General features: G+C 54.5%; 4 protein-coding genes across 4 annotated transcripts; 2 read left to right on the forward strand and 2 right to left on the reverse strand.

Annotated features, from left to right (window-relative positions):
* Nucleotides 1–1915: 1915 nt before the first annotated feature.
* IWZ02DRAFT_448885 (hsp70-like protein) lies at nucleotides 1916–4587 on the forward strand. Its single transcript, XM_066767356.1, has 3 exons — nucleotides 1916–2182; nucleotides 2243–2859; nucleotides 2918–4587. The coding sequence occupies exons 1-3, from the start codon at nucleotides 2053–2055 to the stop codon at nucleotides 4121–4123; spliced, it is 1953 nt and encodes a 650-aa protein (XP_066623880.1). The 5' UTR covers nucleotides 1916–2052; the 3' UTR covers nucleotides 4124–4587.
* IWZ02DRAFT_448890 (uncharacterized protein) lies at nucleotides 4588–5892 on the reverse strand. Its single transcript, XM_066767357.1, has one exon. It carries the CDS (start codon nucleotides 5486–5488, stop codon nucleotides 4817–4819), a length of 672 nt encoding a protein of 223 aa, XP_066623881.1. The 5' UTR covers nucleotides 5489–5892; the 3' UTR covers nucleotides 4588–4816.
* A 224-nt stretch (nucleotides 5893–6116) lies between these two features.
* IWZ02DRAFT_233177 (vacuolar protein sorting-associated protein-like protein vps13) lies at nucleotides 6117–16152 on the forward strand. Its single transcript, XM_066762978.1, has 2 exons — nucleotides 6117–12737; nucleotides 12786–16152. Exons 1-2 carry the CDS (start codon nucleotides 6301–6303, stop codon nucleotides 15934–15936), a joined length of 9588 nt encoding a protein of 3195 aa, XP_066623882.1. The 5' UTR covers nucleotides 6117–6300; the 3' UTR covers nucleotides 15937–16152.
* Nucleotides 16138–18584, reverse strand: IWZ02DRAFT_233114 (uncharacterized protein). The gene is made up of 2 exons (XM_066762977.1): nucleotides 17487–18584; nucleotides 16138–17427 (listed from the first exon to the last, which is right to left on the reverse strand). Exons 1-2 carry the CDS (start codon nucleotides 18467–18469, stop codon nucleotides 16266–16268), a joined length of 2145 nt encoding a protein of 714 aa, XP_066623883.1. The 5' UTR covers nucleotides 18470–18584; the 3' UTR covers nucleotides 16138–16265.
* Nucleotides 18585–19119: the final 535 nt, after the last annotated feature.

Consider the following 19119-nt stretch of genomic DNA (forward strand, 5'->3'; position numbering starts at 1 on the left):
AGTAGAGCGGGGGAGCCGCATTGATGTCAAAGGGGGACCGACTTCTTTCACAGGAAAGAAGAGATGAGCCTGCCAACCTCAGAGGCACCAACGCTCTCACTGGTGACAGAGGTCGTACCATGAGGTTCGCGGACTGACGCTTGAATGCTCCCTGTTACCATCCTGTCAGACGCTTGAATGCTCCTCATTTACTGCCACTCCAAGAGTGTGAAAGCTCACTATGATATCTCTCAAAATTTTTTTTTTTTTTTTTTTTGATGCGTGGATCGTAACATTGTCTTCAAGCCTCGCACCTCCATCATATTAGGGATTGGGGATAGGCCTTCCGATCCACAGAAATCCTAGAATGTGTGAATTATTCTGACACCCATCATGCTGCAACTCAGTAGAATGGATGGTTTGCGATGGTTTAGCAAATGTGCTTGCTCAGCGCAGTCTAAGAAGCAGTCGCTCCAGCGGTGAATGTCAGGAAAAATAGCTCTTCCCTGTAGTCAATTTCGACGCATTACAAACCAGCTTCCTGGGCCCAGCCGCGGTCATAGGAGGTGTCATTCCTTTTGGCCTCCGCTGTGTCTCTGTCCAAGAAGGCACCGCGCCGCTTGGCGCATGTATTCCTGCTGGTCTCGCTATTCCTGACTGCCAAGCTGACAAAAGCACAACATTTGCAAACTTGAAACTGGCCGGCAAACACCGAGCATGCAGTACCAAGGACATGCGGCTGGGTAGATTGCCCAGACATGACCGTCGTGCCAGAAGCAATACCATGGCGCGCACGCGGGCTAGGCGCGCCAAGCCAGCGCAATGTCTGACGGCGGAGCGGAGAGGGGGCTCTTGGCGCGCAGATCTCGGAGCCAAGGGAGCATGTGGGCGCTTAACCCTTGAACGGCTTCTTTGGTTTGTCATATTAGCTTCTGGGATGATTCACAGCATTCGTCTTTCCAAAAGCGCGCGACCGCCTTGGATGCTCCGCCACTGTGCCCACCAACAGCTCTCCCAACGGACAGCGTCATCATCCTAAGTCGGATGGCGATGGAGAAAATCGCCCCCAGTCTATTGCCTGGAAAATGGCGTCATGGGCGTGAGCAACGAATGCTGTCAAGCGCAGCGCAGTCGAAAGCAATGGCTTGAGCGCGTGTTGTTCGCGGATGCAACGTGTTGTGGCTGCAGTTGCACACGTCACGAGGGCGCTGCTTTTGCCGTGCCTTTCGAACAGAGATGAGACGGTGGCGGAGGTTGTGTTGTTGAGGCCTGATGAGCACGAAGCTTCGTGAAGCTCTGTTGACAAAAGTCGTGGCACAAGCGGCGAAAAAGTGGGTGACCAGGTGGAGCGACAGATGGAGCGTCAGATGGAGAGCTTCGTGCGCCTGAACAAACAACGGACAGGCAGCATTCAAGCGCTGCAGTTTCCAAGTAATTGGAAGTATTCAAGCGTCCATGAAGGCTGGTAACGAGGAGCACCCCTAAGTTCCAAGTCATCTTTCCATGGCACGACTTTTGCTATGCGGCCTTCAGGTTGGTCGCTGAGGTGGTGGGGCTCTGATGATTGGGTTGGGCGGGCTAGGTAGCGTGCCCGGGTTTGGGTTTGGGTTGGGTTGGTCTGAGCTGGCGACGGGAGATAATCTAATCAATCAGCTGCGTCATAGCTGGAGGGGCTCTCGACATCTAGAGAACGCGCATCAAGAGCTGCGCACACCGGAATTGATGTCGTGAGGTGGTTAAGAAGCATCGAGGAGTATCAAGTACGGGCGAGTTCCATCTCGAAGCGTCTCGCGACCCCACAGAATTGGTGTTGCGGGCTCAGGCGCCGCTGCCGACGGCTGTGCCCATCTGAGGTGCTGAAGGTTCTGCCCGCTTCCAGAGCTTTCCAAGGTGCTGCACATTTTACTTAAGTACCAACCACCCGCAAACCTGCATCCCTTCCTTACATCCACACAAATCCATACATCGCACGAAAAGCTTAGCGCTTTCAACCCACGATATTCACGCTTTTTCCATTCACCTCTCCTTCTAAGATACCCGAAACCTCATTGAATCCTTCACACTCTCACCACAATGGCTCCCGCCGTCGGTATTGACCTTGGTACCACCTACTCGTGTGTCGGCGTCTTCCGTGACGACCGCATCGAGATCATCGCCAATGACCAGGGTAACCGGACGACGCCCTCGTTCGTCGCCTTCACTGGTAAGCTTCAAACCCCTCTTATCCATCATGGCAGATAATGGGATTCTAACTACCTTGCAGACACTGAGCGTCTGATCGGTGACTCGGCGAAAAACCAGGTCGCCATGAATCCTCACAACACCGTCTTCGACGCCAAGCGTCTCATCGGTCGCAAGTTCAACGACGCTGAGGTGCAGGCCGACATGAAGCACTTCCCTTTCAAGGTCATCGAGAAGGCTGGCAAGCCCGTCATCCAGGTCGAGTTCAAGGGCGAGGAGAAGATCTTCACGCCAGAGGAAATCTCGTCGATGGTCCTGACCAAGATGAGGGAGACTGCCGAGTCGTACCTTGGCGGCACCGTTAACAACGCTGTCGTCACCGTCCCCGCCTACTTTAACGACTCCCAGCGCCAGGCCACCAAGGATGCCGGTCTGATCGCTGGTCTCAACGTCCTCCGCATTATCAACGAGCCCACCGCGGCTGCCATTGCCTATGGTCTTGACAAGAAGACCACTGGCGAGCGCAACGTCCTCATCTTCGACTTGGGTGGCGGTACTTTCGATGTCTCCCTTCTGACCATTGAGGAGGGCATCTTCGAAGTCAAGTCCACTGCCGGTGACACTCACCTTGGTGGCGAGGACTTCGACAACCGCCTCGTCAACCACTTCGTTAACGAATTCAAGCGCAAGCACAAGAAGGTTTGAACTTGACCCTCCACCCAATATGACTCTCGAACAACATGCTAACTTCAAACAGGACCTTACCTCCAACTCTCGTGCTCTCCGCCGTCTCCGCACCGCTTGCGAGCGTGCCAAGCGCACCCTCTCGAGCTCTGCCCAGACCTCTATCGAAATCGACTCTCTGTTCGAGGGTATTGACTTCTACACCTCGATCACCCGTGCCCGTTTCGAGGAGCTGTGCCAGGACCTCTTCCGCTCCACCATGGAGCCCGTTGAGCGTGTCCTCCGCGACGCTAAGATCGACAAGTCCTCCGTCCACGAGATCGTCCTCGTCGGTGGCTCCACCCGTATCCCCAAGATCCAAAAGCTCGTTTCCGACTTCTTCAACGGCAAGGAGCCCAACAAGTCCATCAACCCCGATGAGGCCGTTGCCTACGGTGCCGCCGTCCAGGCCGCTATCCTCTCTGGTGACACTTCCTCCAAGTCCACCAACGAGATTCTGCTGCTCGACGTTGCGCCGCTGTCCCTCGGTATCGAGACTGCTGGTGGTGTCATGACTCCTCTCATCAAGCGCAACACCACCATTCCCACCAAGAAGTCCGAGACCTTCTCCACCTTTAGCGACAACCAGCCCGGTGTGCTCATCCAGGTCTTCGAGGGTGAGCGTGCTCGCACTAAGGACAACAACCTGCTCGGCAAGTTCGAGCTTACCGGTATCCCCCCGGCGCCCCGTGGTGTCCCTCAGATCGAGGTCACCTTTGACGTTGACGCCAACGGTATCATGAACGTCTCTGCTCTCGAGAAGGGTACTGGCAAAACCAACAAGATTGTCATCACCAACGACAAGGGCCGTCTCTCCAAGGAGGAGATTGAGCGCATGGTCTCTGAGGCTGAGAAGTACAAGGAGGAAGACGAGGCCGAGTCTGCCCGCATTGGCGCCAAGAACGCTCTTGAGTCCTACGCCTACTCTCTCCGCAACACTCTCGGCGACCCCAAGGTCGACGAGAAGCTTGACGCTGGCGACAAGGAGAAGCTTAAGGCCGAGATTGACAAGGTTGTCACCTGGCTCGACGACAACCAGCAGGCCACCAAGGATGAGTACGAGTCGCAGCAGAAGGAGCTTGAGGGTATTGCCAACCCCATCATGATGAAGTTCTACGGTGCTGGCGGTGAGGGTGCTCCCGGTGGCATGCCCGGTGGTGCTGGCGGCTTCCCTGGCGGTGCTGCCCCTGGTGGCGGCGCCGGTGGTGACGACGGCCCTACCGTCGAGGAGGTTGACTAAATGCGTGCGCGCAATAGTTCAAGTTTCTTCTCTTCTGCGGCATAGATTCCCATCGATTACGGTTATGGAGTTTCTAGAGCCTCATCATTCTGGGTTTTTCTGGATGGATGGTTGAACGTTTTTGCATGCATGGGTTTTCCTCTGCCTTTTTCCTCTTTTTGTTTCATGAGGCCATGAACGCAGGGCAAAAGTACTTCTTACGAGAAGTGTAGTTAATGAGGCATCTTGATTGAGATGCAAAAATCCAACAATGATTTCAAAACACTTGTGCTCCCCTTTATCAATTGTGTCTCTTAGCAGGTCATTGAGAGCCTCAAACCATGACATAACACTATTAACACGGTCAGCATGTCTTCGAGCGAAAAACAATCGTTATCCTTCTGAAGTTAGATCAGGAAACACTCAAGGCGAGCATTTAGATCGCATCTAGACATCTGTAGTAACAAGATCAAGGATAAAACGCATGGAGCAGGCAAGCGGATGTCTATCACAGCTTTTGCTATTGAAGCTCAAGATATTGCAGAAACCACCATGTAAAGACCATCATTTGGTTGTCCGCTGAAAGAGATGAGATGCAATTGCATCGACACCATGTCAAATCTACAAAGTCTAGACTAGCTTTTCCCAACGCACCACCATGCCAAATCTCGGGGTATCTCGATCGAAGATTCTACACGCCACGCAAACCACTCACTACGCCTGATCCTCCGGCTTCTTCCTCTTGGGCAAGCCGGGTATATCAATCAGATCCGGGTCACGCATGAAGGGATTCTTGAGCTCCTCGCCGGGGCGGCGCTGCTCCCAAATGTCCTCGCTGCTCGGCATCTCCCTGTACCGTTTCTCCTTTGCGGCAAAGTGTGCCGTGATGGCCTTTGCGCGCTCGTCGTCGCCGTAGCCGCGCGTGCGCATGCAGAACCAAAAGTCGTCCCAGCGGTCCGAGCACGAGCGCAGCGTGCCGAAGCGGTACCAGTTTGTCAGCTGCCCGCCGAGCGACTGGCAGTGGAAGGCGTAGTCGAAGGCGTCGCGGCAGGACATGGTTGTTGGGTAGGTGTGGTCGGTGAGCGGCGAGGGTTTGCCTTTGATCGAGGTGGTGTCGTTGTCGTCGGCGGCGGGATCGGTCGTGTTGGTTGTGGAGGTGGGCAGGGCGGCTTGGGTTCGTGTTGAGGCGGAGAGCTCGCTGAGGAAAGATTGTAGCTCGGCGTCTGCTTGTTGCTCGCGCGTGAGCTGCTGTTGCTGCTGTTGCTGCTGCTGCTGTCCGAGTGCGGCGTCGACGGGATTGGGGTTGACAGTCGACGGCGGCTGCGCGGCATCTGACGCCTGGTTGGGCGCCTGCGATTGGTTGTTGGAGCGCCACAGCCAGCCCATTGTTGTAGCTGTTGTCGGACGCGGATATGGTAGGTGTTCAATTGAGGTGTGAGAGCAGGCGTCGAGACGTGGAGCGCGGAGACAGGCCGTTGGTCAGCGGCGCAAGAGGATGGACGTGCTTGGTCAAGTGTCGATGGCGATGACGGTGGCGGCGGCGGGAAGATGGAATCAAGTTTTGGACAAAGACTGGCTGAGATGGTAGAATGGACTGGACGGGTTGAGCAGTGGTGTGTAGAGCTGATGCGGCGGAGGACAAAATCGATTGGCTGCGAGTCGATTGATGGAATCTTCGCCGGCCAGCTCACGTGCAGCTTGACATCCATGACAGTTCCAGTTGGTCCGTGCCACTGGACGTCATCGCGACCGTGCTCTGCTTCCATGAAGCGGTCTGGTGTCGAAATAGCGGAGAGCGCCTCGCTCACCACGCAATCAACACCACCCATCCGACCCCGGATAGCCGCAGATCTGTCCCAGCCGCGGCTCTAGAAACCGTTGTTCAGCGCCGTTTCTCTGCGAGTACAGCTCGAACAGTCAGTCCATACCTCTACTTGCGTGGGGCGTGTTGGGTCACCGAGTCCACGTCTCTGAATCTCTCAATCTCTTTCACCTTCCACCACGCCACGAGCCCAACGACTTTACGTTTGCTGGATTGATACCCGTCCTTACGACTGCACCTTCTCGAGCTTATGGATTGAAAGGCCAGAAACGACTTGTTCTCCCTTTTCAAACGACTCTCGCAAGTCAACGCGTACACCTACCCCTCTATCCTACGAATTCTCCCCAGGCCCGGGTAACGGCCAGCCACCGCGACCATGCTTGAGGGCCTCGTCGCGAACCTGCTCAATCGCTTCCTGGGCATGTACGTCCAGAACTTCGACCCGAAGCAATTAAATGTCGGCATCTGGTCTGGCGACGTAAAGCTCCGCGACCTCGAGTTACGGCGAGAAGCTCTCGACCAACTCCGCCTCCCTCTTAACGTTATTCAAGGCCATTTGGGACAGCTGACATTGTCGATACCGTGGTCGAACCTGAGAGGCAAGCCTGTCAGGGTAAACATCGAGGATGTTTTCCTGCTGGCGGCGCCGCGTGAGGATGCTGAGTACGACCCAGAGGAGGAAGACCGTCGTGCACATACAGTCAAGATGGAGAAGTTGGATAGTGCTGAGCTGTTGAAGGAGAGGAATACTGAGGGCATGAGCCAGGAGGAGCAGCAAAAGAACCAGAGCTTCACGGCCAGTCTGGTCACGGCCATCGTGGACAATGTCCAGGTGATTGTGAAGAACGTTCACGTCCGCTATGAAGACTCGCTGTCTGATCCTGGCCATCCCTTCGCGCTCGGTGTCACCCTCGACGAGCTCAGCGCCGTCAGTACTGACGAAAACTGGACGCCCACCTTCATTCAGGGCTCCTCCAACTCGACCCACAAGCTCGCAACACTCGGATCGCTGGCAGTATACTGGGACACGGATGCAAAGTTGCTTGGTTCCGGTACGGGCTCGGCGCGCGAGATGGAGCATGATGAGTTTGTGCAGAAGCTCCGCGAGATGATTGTCAAGGGCGACAGCTCGCGGCTCGCAGAGCACCAGTTCATTCTCAAGCCAGTCAGTGGTAGGGCAGGCTTGGAGATGGATAAGACTGGAAACCTCGAGCGGCCCAAAGTCAAAGCCCGGCTTCTCTTTGATGAACTCGGATTCATCATCGACGAAGACCAGTACCGCGATGCTCTGATGCTCGTGGACCTCTTTCACTATTTTATCAGACACCAGGAGTACAAGAGATTCCAGCCCAAGAGCGCCCCTAAAGAAGACCCCCGAGCTTGGCTCCAATTTGCCGGCAAAGCCATTCTCGACAAAATCCACGAGAGAAATCGGAGATGGACATGGGCCTACTTCAAGGAGAGGCGAGATGACAGAAAACGCTACATTGAGCTTTTCAAGAAGAAAAAGAAGGAAGAAAGGCTCAGTGGCCCCGAAGCAACGGAAATGGACAAGCTCGAGCGCAAGCTCTCGTACGAGGACCTGCGTTTCTGGCGATCCCTTGCACGGAACCAGCTGCGAAAAGAAAATGTCGGTGTCAAGAAAGAGCCACCCAAGCAATCATGGTCTTCCTGGATTTGGGGATCTTCTCAAGAGGCGGAGCATGCCGACAACAGCTCCATGACCGAAGAGCAAAGAAAGGAACTTTACGAGGCCATTGACTGGGATGAGAAGAAGCAGCTTTCTGAGGCAATCGACATGCCTAAGGAGTATGTCAAGATGCAGGTCGAAATGAGCCTTCGCACTGGTAGCTTTACGCTGAAGCGGGATCCGCACGGCAAGGCTACCGAGATACTCCGCCTGCTCTTTGATTCTTTCAGCACAAAAGTTTTGCAACGCACCGATTCCATGCTGGCAGAACTCAGTCTTGATGGTATGCGCCTGTACGATGGCACAACCGAGGGAAGCTTATTTCCTCAGATCATCACCATCAAGGACGCTCCTCCTGTGCCAGATGAGAAGCGATTTGAGGAGCTCAACGACGACGAGACTGCGAAAGAGGACGATGACGATGAAGAATACTCGGAGCCATTTTTCCAGTTGGCCTTCGAGAACAACCCGCTCGACGGTAGTGCAGATACGGCTCTTACGGTCAAGCTCAAGGGTATGGAGGTGGTTTACAACCCCCGTTTCATTGTCGAAGTCGCCAAGTTCTTCAAGCCCCCAGAGAGCCGCATGGAATCCATCGGAGCCCTCATGGAGACTGCTGGTGCCACTGTTGAAGGTATCCGTCAGCAAACTCGCGCTGGCCTGGAGTTTGCCTTGGAAGAGCACAAGACAATCAACGCACAGCTTGATCTCCAGGCTCCTCTCATCATCGTTCCCGACTCGGTCACGCAAAAGAGCAGCATCTGTCTTATTCTTGATGCTGGTCACGCGAGTGTCAGCAGTGAGCTCGTAGACAAGGACACTCTGCGAGACATTCAGTCAAAGCAGAAGAGCCAGTTCACGGAGCAGGACCTTCGGCGTCTCGAAGGCTTGATGTACGACAAGTTCCTTCTGAAACTTGACTCGGCCCAAGTCCTCATCGGCTCCTCTATCGAGGAGACCAAAGCTCAGTTAGAAGAGTCGTCGCCGTGCAGGAATTTGCACTTGGTGGACCGTATCAACGTGGACTTTATGATTGAGACTTGCATCGTTCCCAAGGCGTCGGATCTTACAAAGTTCCGGGTTTCTGGCCACCTGCCAGTGCTCCACGCTTCCGTCTCTGACAGCAAGTACAAGGCTCTCATGAAGCTCATCGACGTGGCTATACCCAAGTTTGATGAAGGCCAATCCAAAAAGGCAATAGCTAGCGAATCCTCCCGTCTTCAGCCGCCTGAAAACAAAGACCGCCGAGAAAGCAAGGTCGGCGGAGAGAGGCCAAAGTCATTCAAGTTCAATTCTTCCGACCGCGAGCTCATCATGTCGGAAAGCAACAGCGAGGCCGACATCGAAGAGTTCCAAGACGCTTCAGAAAGCCGCAAAAAGAAGCCGGAGGTGCCACTGCATCAGCGTAACTTCGAGTTCAAATTTACAGCGGACAAGCTGCAGGGCTCGCTGTATCGCTCGGATCCAGAGGGCAAAAAGCCCGATGCTCTGCTGGTTGAGCTTGTGGCTGAGCACTTCGTCCTCGACTTTTACCAGCGGCCGTTTGATATGGTGGCTGAAGTCAGCCTGAAGGCATTGGCCGTCGAGGATCATGTAGAAGAGGATCCGCGGCCAGAATTTAAGAACCTTGTTTCTTCTGAAGATGTAAGCGATTCAGAGCAAAAGGACCTCTTCTCCCTCAAGTTCATCAAGGTCAACAAGGAATCGCCTGAATTTATGACAAAGTATGAGGGCATCGCAACTAACCTGGACGTCGCGGTCTCCACGATTAATCTGATTGTAACGAGAAAGACGCTGCTGACGCTGCTGGACTTCGTTCTCATTACGTTCACCAATCCTGGTCAGCCCCAGTCGAATCAAAAGAAGGTCAAGGAGTCTGGCGAGGAGGAAGAGATCGTCCCTGCTCAGCAAGCGGATCCTGACAAGATTCGAATCAAGGCCAACCTGAAGGGTATCTCAGTGATTCTCAACAATGACGGCATCCGTCTCGCTACCCTGAGTTTGAGCACCGCAGATGTTGGTGTCTTCCTCATGGGCAAGACTATGAGAGTCAGTGCGAGACTGGGCAACCTCTCCTTGATCGACGATATCAACCAGGGTGTTTCCGAAGAATCATCACTGCGCCAGCTCGTCACCATCGAAGGCGAAGAGCTCGCAGATTTCTCCTACGAGACCTTTGATGCCGATTCAGAGGCATACCCTGGCTACGACTCTTCAATCTACCTTCGGTCGGGGTCTCTCAAGGTCAACTTCGTGACGGAGCCGTTCCGCAAGATTATGGAATTTGGCGTCAAGTTTGGAAAGATGCAAGCCATTTTCAACGCTGCGCGCCAGGCCGCTGCTGAGCAGGCGAGTCAAATGCAGGAGCGCGCGAACAAGATGCACTTTGACATTCTTATCCGAACGCCTATCGTTGTCTTCCCCAGAATGGTCATGAATGAGGGCCGAGCTGGCAGGGACCGTGTCACTGCTCACTTGGGAGAAATCTACGCGAACAACAAATTCATGCCGGTTGACGACTCTAAGGACGCCGACATCGCCAACGAACTTTCAGCTGGTATTCGCAACACGAGGCTTACTTCATTCCTCCACTATGAAGAGAGCCAGTCGGAGGAGCTGCAAATGATTGACAAGGTCGATCTTGGCTTTGGAATCACCTACGTCGAGCACAAGCCCGGCAACAAGCGGCCTGATCTTGAGATAGAAGGATCAATGTCCGACATCAACTTGAAGATAACTCAGGAGCAGATGAAGTTTATGCTCGAATTGTCGCGGTCGATACCGGCGGCATTTGCCACCGAGTCGGACGAAGAGGTCGAAAAGAATGTCGTGAGGGAGCTTCCAGAGTCCACCGTGAATCCCGCAAGATCCCTCACGGATAAGGAAGAGCCCCAAGCGGATGACAAGCAAGTGGTTGCGAACCAAAGTCCCGAACTGGGAACTCGACCGGAGACTTGGACCAAACTGGACTTTGTCTTCAAGGTTGGCGCGATCGGTCTCGAGTTAATTCAAGGCAAAGAGAATGAGCCGGTGGGCGACACTGAAGCGGCAAGCCTGTCTAAGTTTGCTCTCAACGACACGAGCGTGAAGCTGCGGATGATTAGCGATGGCGCGCTGGAAGCGGAACTGCTCATCCAGAGCTTCACCATCCGCGACAGCAGGACTCGCGAGACCAACAAGTTCCGGAAGATCATGTCGCTCATTAACAATGATGTCAAGCAGCAATTCATGGCGAGCGTTTCCATCTCTGGAGGCAAAGAGCGCAACATGATTGTGCTGTTGACCATCGACAGCCCGCGCATCATTCTTGCTCTGGACTACCTGTTTGCCATCCAAGCATTTGTCAATGCTGGCTTGACGACAGACGAGCCCCTGGAGATTGAAAGCGAGCAAGACGACGATGCTACCGAGGATTTGGAAAATTCCGTCAGCGATGTCTCCAGTACAGTGACCAAGCAAAGTTCACGCCCAGAGAAGGAGGAAAATAAGACCGAAGAGTCCGGAATGAGCGTATCCTTTCGCGTCAACGTTGTTGATGCTCAGGTCGTTCTGATTGCCAACCCGGCAATGACCAACTCGGAAGCTATTGTGCTGGGCACGAAGCAAGTCTTGCTTTCGAAGCAGCACGCTATCACGCTGCAAGTTGATAAGATTGGCATGTTCCTCTGCCGCATGGATCACTGGGAGACGACGAGACTTCGAATTTTGGATGACTTTAGTATCCAGATGTCGCTCGACATGCGGTCAGAGCAGGGTCAATCGTCTCTGACCAGCATTCATGTCGAAATCGAGCCCCTTGTGTTGCGTCTTTCGCTGCGCGATATCCTCCTCGCGATGCAAATCGTCAACCGCGCATCGGCCATGTCAGGAGGCGACGACTCGAAGATTCAAGATCAAGAACCGAAGAAGCTCAAGGAGATCAAGAATACATCCAGCAGTACCAAGGCCAAGTCCTCTGCCGGAGCCGGAGCTTCTACTACGCACAGGCAAGCTGCAAAGACCATCTCAACCCACAAGTCTGGCGCTGTCAAGGCCGAAACGGTGCAACCATCACAGCCATCCGCTCTCATCAGACGGGAAGAGATGACTGTTCAGCTGGATGGAATCCGGGTCGTCGTCATTGGTGACAAGCATGAACTGCCTATGCTTGACTGGAGTGTGAAGAAGTTTGACGTTGAGGTGCGCGACTGGTCTGGTGCAATGGTCGCTGACATGAGCGTTGATACTTTCTTTAACATCTACAACTTTTCCAAATCGGCATGGGAGCCGCTTATTGAACCCTGGCAGCTCGGATTCCACATGTCGAAGGAGCAGAACCCGGACAAGCTGGCTGTCGAGCTTTACTCGAGAAGACCTCTTGAGCTCACCGTTACATCTGCGACCATTGCCTTGGCCTCCAAGTCCATGGACTTCTTGTCCAGCAACGAGGATGTCTTGTCGAAGCCAAGAGGGACCGACGCCCCTTACCGCCTCCGCAACTACACTGGCTTCGACTTGAATGTCTGGGCCGTGGATGCACCTGAAGAGAGCGGCTCTGCTGCCAAGATAGGAGACGGAGAAGAAAGGCCTTGGAGATTCGAAGATCCAAAGACGACTCGTGAGACTCTTGCCCCTGAGGGCGCTACTGGTATCGTTGGTGTCAGGCTTGAGGGCAGCGGATTCAACAGCATTCCTCGGATTCCGGTCAACCGCGAGGGAGAGGCCATCTACAACCTGGAGCCCAGGAAGGACCATGTGCTCCACCGTCTTTGCGTCGAGGTCAGCCTTGGCCAGGACAATGTGAAGTACATTACTTTCCGCTCGCCTCTGCTCGTGGAGAACAACACTCAGATTCCCGTCGAGGTCGGCGTCTTTAGCCCCGAAGAGGGCCATCTCCTCAAGATTGAGAAGATCGCGCCAGGCGATGCCAGGCCTGCTCCAGTTGGGGCCGCCTTTATGCACTCGTTAGTTGTTCGTCCTGATCAGGGCTTCGGATACACTTGGTCAAATGAGCGGCTTTTTTGGAAGGACCTTTTGAAGCGTCCTACAAGGACCATCACTTGCAAAGGCGAGAGCGATGATATTGCGCCGCCGTTCTACTTCCAGATGCACGCCAAATTTGATCAAAAAGATCCGCTGACTGGGTAAGCGTGGCGCATGATTCTTCGAGTACTAGAGCTAACGCAAAACAGCATCTACCCGTGTATGCGTCTGCGCTTGCACGCCCCTGTCGAAGTTCAGAACTTGCTGCCGTACGATTTCAAATACCGTATCTACGACGAGAACACGAAGAAGGACTGGACCAACTTCTTGCGCAAGGGAGGTGTCAGTCCTGTGCACGTTGTCGAATTGTCGCACTTGCTGCTCATGAGCGTTGACATGCAAGACACGCCTTTCAAGCCGAGCAAATTCGCAATTATCAACTCTAGCGACAAGGAGAATTTCAGGCGAGAGAAGACAATCGAGGTTAAGGATGAACAAGATCTGTCTCTGCGGCTGAAATTGCACTACTTCAATATCCCAGACTCCGGAGGTGCTTTCAAGGTCACCATCTACAGCCCCTATGTCATCCTCAACCGCACCGGTCTGGATCTGGTCGTGCGGAGTAAACAATTCTTGGGCAGCGCAAGGGCTGCGGCTGGCCAAGGGGTCATTACCAACACCGACAGAGGCGACGGCAGAGCACAGCCCTTCATGTTTAGCTTCCCAACCGATGACCACAAGAACCGCGCAATGATCAAGGTTGGGGACACGAACTGGAGTAAGCCGCAGTCTTTCGATGCTATTGGTAGCACGTATGATGTTGCCCTGCAAAACACGCAAGGCCGAAGCGAGATGCACGTTGGCATCACTGTAGAGGAGGGCGAGGGCAAGTACAACTTGACTAAGGTTGTGACCATCGCCCCCCGCTACATCATCAAGAACAAGATCAAAGAGGAAATCAACATTCGCGAGCCGGGATCATCAAACGTCATGACTTTGAAGAATGGCGAGCTCCTTCCTCTGCGTTTCTTGCGTCAAGGAGAAAAGCAGCAGCTGTGTCTATGTTTCCCTGGTCTCAATAACCAATGGTCGTCGCCCTTCGACATCTCCAATGTTGGTAGCGTGCACGTCAAGCTCGCCAAGGCTGGACAGCGCCAGAAGCTCATTCGGGTCGAGATTTTGATGGAGCAAGCGACAATCTTCCTCCACGTCAGCATCGAAAATAAGCACTGGCCTTTCTCCATGCGCAATGAAAGCGACATCGAATTCTTGTTCTGGCAGGCCAACCCCAACATCGACGAAGATGAAGAGGACCGCGGTTCTAGTTGGCGGCCTATTCGGTACCGCCTCCCTCCTCGAAGCATTATGCCCTATGCCTGGGACTACCCTGCGGCCAAGAACAAGGAAATTGTGCTCAAGGCCTACCAAAAGGAGCGACATGTCAAGCTGGCCGAGATTGGAAACCTTGTGCCTTTGAAGTTGCCGCCGGCCCAAGAACAGACTCGTGGCAAGATCATCGACCTCAACGTTGTGGCAGATGGTCCAACGCAGACTCTTGTAATGTCTAATTGGAAGCCTTCGAAGAGCTTGTACAAGCAGAGGTCAAACACGTCGTCAAGGTCGACCACGGATGGTTTTGAGGTTAAGGATCTGGACACCAATGTCACCTTCAAGGCGAAACTGAGGATTGCCGGCGTTGGCATCTCGCTCATCAACAGGCAGTTGAGAGAGCTGGTCTACGTTACGCTTCGGGACATTGAGCTATCCTACGGTGACTCTGCCCTCTACCAGCAATTTGCTGCTACAATAAAGTGGATCCAGATCGACAACCAGCTGTACGGCGGCATTTTCCCCATCCTCTTCTACCCGAGTGTCGTTCCAAAGACCGGGAAAGAAATGGAGGCCCATCCGATTCTGCAGACGTCGATCACGCGGGTCAAGGATGATTCGTACGGTGTGCTTTACATCAAGTACTTTTCCTTCTTGCTGCAGCAAATGACCCTTGAGATCGACGAGGATTTCATCTTTGCCCTTTTGGACTTTACCAAGGTCCCTGGTGCGTCTTGGTCAGAGGTCAAGGAGGGCAAGCTGTGCGATGAGCAGCTCGACATTCCTGAACCCCGGCAGGAGCAAAGCGGACAGGACGTCTACTTTGAACTTTTGCACTTGCAGCCCATGCAATTCGACCTGTCCTTTGTTCGCACAGAGCGCATCAACGCTGAGGACACGATGACATCGAACAACCCGTTCATGTTTGCTGTCAATGTCCTTACCATGTCTCTTGGCAACGTCAACGATGCTCCTCTTCGGTACAACGCTCTGATTCTCGAGAACGCCCGTGTCTCTGTCAGTGCTTTAGTCACGAGCGTAAAGAACCACTACGTGCAGGAGTCTCTTCGCCAAGTCCATCTCATCCTCGGCTCTGCCGACTTCCTCGGAAATCCTGTCGGTCTCTTCACGAACGTGTCTTCCGGAGTCACAGACATCTTCTACGAGCCATACAAGGGTCTCGTCATGACCGACAGGCCGCAGGATCTAGGCATCGGCATCGCCAAAGGCGCCTCAAGCTTTGTCAAGAAGTCGGTGTTTGGATTCTCTGACAGTATGGCCAAGTTCACAGGCAGCATTTCAAAGGGCCTGGCTGCTGCCACTCTCGACAAGGAATTCCAGGACTCTCGCCGCTCGAAGCGCGCTCGCAACCGGCCAAAGCACGCACTCTACGGCATCACGTCTGGCGGCAATGCTTTCGCGGACAGCCTTGCCAGTGGAATTGGCGGACTTGCCCGTCACCCGCTCCAAGGTGCGGAAAAGGAGGGAGCTGCAGGATTCATCAAGGGCATTGGAAAGGGTGTACTTGGTCTCGCCACCAAGCCCGCCATTGGCGCGTTCGACCTCGCATCCAACATGGCCGAAGGTGTGCGCAACACCACGACGGTCTTTGACCAAGAAGGCCTCGACCGCGTGCGACTGACGCGCTTCATTGGCCTGGACGGCATTGTGCGCCCTTACTCACAGCGCGAAGCTCTCGGCCAATTCTGGCTCAAGACTTTGGACAACGGGCGGTACTTCAACGAGGACTACCTCGCGCACCTCGAGCTGCCGGGCAAGGATCTGCTCGTCATGCTCACTTACAACGGAATCATGTTGGTGCGGACCAAGAAGCTAAGCACCGAGTGGGATGTTCCGCTCAAGGACATCCAAACCATCAGCAAGGAACGAACGGGACTGAGCATAACGCTCAAGGGCGGAACCAATGGCCCCTTTGTCCCTGTGGCGGACGAGCAGAGCAGGAACTGGTTGTACAAGCAAGTGGCAGTGGCGGTCAATGCGTACAACGACAAGTGGAACGCAAGAGCGTGAGTGGTGGAAGGAGTGTTAGCATAAAGTTGAAGGATAGGTCGGCATGGAAACGGCGGGTGGTGGCTCGAGTGCATTGGAGGCGCAGACAAGCATGTATACCTGATGAGCGGTTTTTGGTCAGAATCAGCGCATTTTTCTACTTTGTTTCTCTTCGTTTCCTTGGTCTATCAACTTTGCTCCTGCAGCCTTTTCATCCCTTTCAAAAGCTGCATGATTTGTACGAGTGGTCGTCTGAAATTGGGAATCGTCGCTTGTAAACGTATGAACGAATGTACTTTTAACTGCTAACCAAGGAAATGAAGATCCGTAACTTCGTTTAGACACCACCACTACTGCCTCCGCTCTAGATCGATTGACAACGACTGCCGTGCCGAAAGGGGAGAAATAGTCCCCGACGACTCAGACCCTTCCACCTCGCGCTCATCGACTCTATGGACGCTCTCCTTCCTCATGTCCTCCGAGCTCGGCCGCATTGTCATCGTCTTCTCGAATTCGGGCGGCGGCGCCTGGAGGCGCGGATGCAGCGGATCACTGACATCGAGAACGGCGAGGCGATCGCCCTTGGCCGTGACGGGGACAGCCTCAGCAGCGTCGCTCCAGGTGCCAGCACCCAACGCCTCATGGGCCAGGCGCTGCAGCTGCAAGGTGCCGTTTGCGCACCACTCGAGGCGGGCGTAGACGTCGAGGTTGCGGCGGCGCTGGACGAACGAGACGATGGGCTCGAGGGTGTAGGAGAGCAGGATGATGAGGCCGCCGACCGACAGCAGCACGGCGAGGCCCAAGACGTTGAAGTTGGTGTAGTTTGCGCTCAGCACGATCTGACTGTTGCACAGCTGCCTGACGGCGGCGGTCGACGGGCGCAGCAGGAAGGCGTCGATGGCCGCGTCCGAGGGCCCGCTCGCCACGTCGACGAACGTCCCCTGGATCGTCGCCAGCGCCGCCGCGTACCAGTACTCGACGTCGCTCTGCCACTGGTCGTCCGGCAGCGCTCCCTGCACGCCGTCGTACAGGCTGTCGCGCGACGTCAGCGCCGCGATGCCGAGCGACTCGATGATGGCGGACAGCGGGTAGTTGTTGAGCGAGACGACGTTGGTGGCCCAGTCGACCTGGCTCAGCACGTCGGCGTCGCCGCCGAAGACGCTGGCCGCCAGCGTGCTGGCCTCCTTGCCGCCGCCCCACCGCGAGCAGCGCTGCGGCGACGACGCCGCCGCGTTGGGGTTGCAGTATTGCTCTTGCTCGGCGCAGCCCAGCGCCGTTGCTGCGGCGTCTTGGACATACATCTCGACTACCTCACCTGTTGTTACGTCTCGCGCTTTGTACGCTTCGCCGCGCGCGCTGTACCAGGGGTCGTTGGTGCCGTCCGTGAAGAGCACGTCGTTGGCAGAGAGGAAGAAGAGCGAGACGTCCGCGTCTGTGCGGGCGAGCTCGGGGATGGGGTAGAAAAAGGATCCTACCGCGGCGCTGCCGTTGACTGTAAAGGAGGGGATGGCGCTGCGTTATGTTCAGTACCAGACTGCCCTGGAACATTTCAGGGGTCACGGGTCGCTTACCGTAGAGAGTAGTCACCTCGCGCGCTCGTAAAGTTCAACAGCATGAACGCTTCCATGTCCGTCTTGGGGTACTGGTATGTATAAGAGTCGCCCTTGTACGTCGTCCCGAAGTAGTAGCGCGAGTAGTTGCTGCTCAGGCCGGGATTGCTGTAGTTGCCCTCTCTTCCTGCCGCAGAGATAGGCGCACAATGCGTGATTCTGCGGTACAAGAAGCGATTCTTGTCTGGCGTGTTGATTCCCAAGTCTGCCCGGCTGTCCAGGTATCCAGTGTCGAATCGCAGATTCTGGTTTTGAGTCTTGCACATGGTGTCGGTGAAGGGGCATGTTGCGTTCCGCGTGATTTTCGCAGACAGCTGTCTCGTAGCGAAGCTGTGACATTCGCTCGATTCGGTGGCATTGTTCGAGTCCGTGTAGCATTCCTGACCATAGTTTGCAAATGCCTTGTACCGACGGGCCACATAGGGCAAGATTTTGGTGGCCAGTTCTCCAGTGGTGGCATTGGCGTCGGAGACAATGCCGCAGTTGGAGCTCTTGATCATGACGGCATCCCCGGTGAGCGTCGAGATCCTGGAAGAGAAGATACCAGCAACTGCAAATCCACCAAGACTGATGATGCCGAACAGGATGATGGGTAAGGTCCTGTAGTACGGTCTTTTCGCGATGCGGCGCCATGACCACAACACGTTGATCAAGCTGGAAAGTCCACTTGCGCCATTGGCAGAGTTGCGCAGGATAGCTTGCCTGCTATGGTGCAGCCCGTCTCGTGGCGCTTCCGATGATAGGTAGTAGTGCAGGAAATAACATGCGATACGCCACCAGCTTGTCCCTATGATGGTTGTGAACAGCGCAAGGAACGCAATGAGAATGTCTCCGTCTCGACGCGGTAGCGTGATGGTCTTCCCCATAATGGTGCCATCTTTCCAATTCGTCCAGACTCCCGTCTTGACGTCGTACGACAAAGACGAAGACAGTGTTGAGGTCATGGCGAGCAGTGCCTTGGAAACGAAGAAGATTTGCTGGAGAGTGGAACCAAAGTTCCAACGTGAGGAATGCCCGGGCCTGGGTTTGGTTGCTCCATAGACCTAACCAGGTCTATTTAATGGCATTCTACAACCCCCGGACCAGCTTTGATACCAGTGCTGCATCGTACTAAGATTGGGTTCAGCAACAATGCACCAAAGGCGAAAGACAAACCCCGAAAGAGGCAAGATGTTCAAACAGCGTCAAGGGCGAGGCAATTTTGGGATATGATGGTGCCACTAGCTTTCAGTCTCTCCAACAGAGCCTTGTTACTCTCCTCGCCGGCTGAAAATGTGTCCCAGCTATCCCAGTGACGATCTCCGAAAGTTGAGCACAGTGGTTCCAAGTATTTTGAAAATTTCCCGGGGAAAACAGTGTCGTAGTTCTGATTGGTCGTGTTTTCGGCGATTTCATCCGTAGTGGTGTTGCAAAGTGAGGAGTGTACTAAATTAAGCGTCGTCGATGGACACAGGCCCAAATTGAGTAGCGCATCAGATGGGGGCGGATTCGTCTGCGATGGCGGGGCGGTCGGTTGCGATAACTTTGGGGCCAAAACGCGTATTCTCAAGATTTTTTTTTTTTTTTTTTCGAGAGAGAATCGCTGTGTCATTGC

Source organism: Phyllosticta citriasiana, assembly GCF_038021145.1.
Source record: "Phyllosticta citriasiana strain CBS 120426 chromosome Unknown IWZ02scaffold_5, whole genome shotgun sequence".
Taxonomy (NCBI): domain Eukaryota; kingdom Fungi; phylum Ascomycota; class Dothideomycetes; order Botryosphaeriales; family Phyllostictaceae; genus Phyllosticta; species Phyllosticta citriasiana.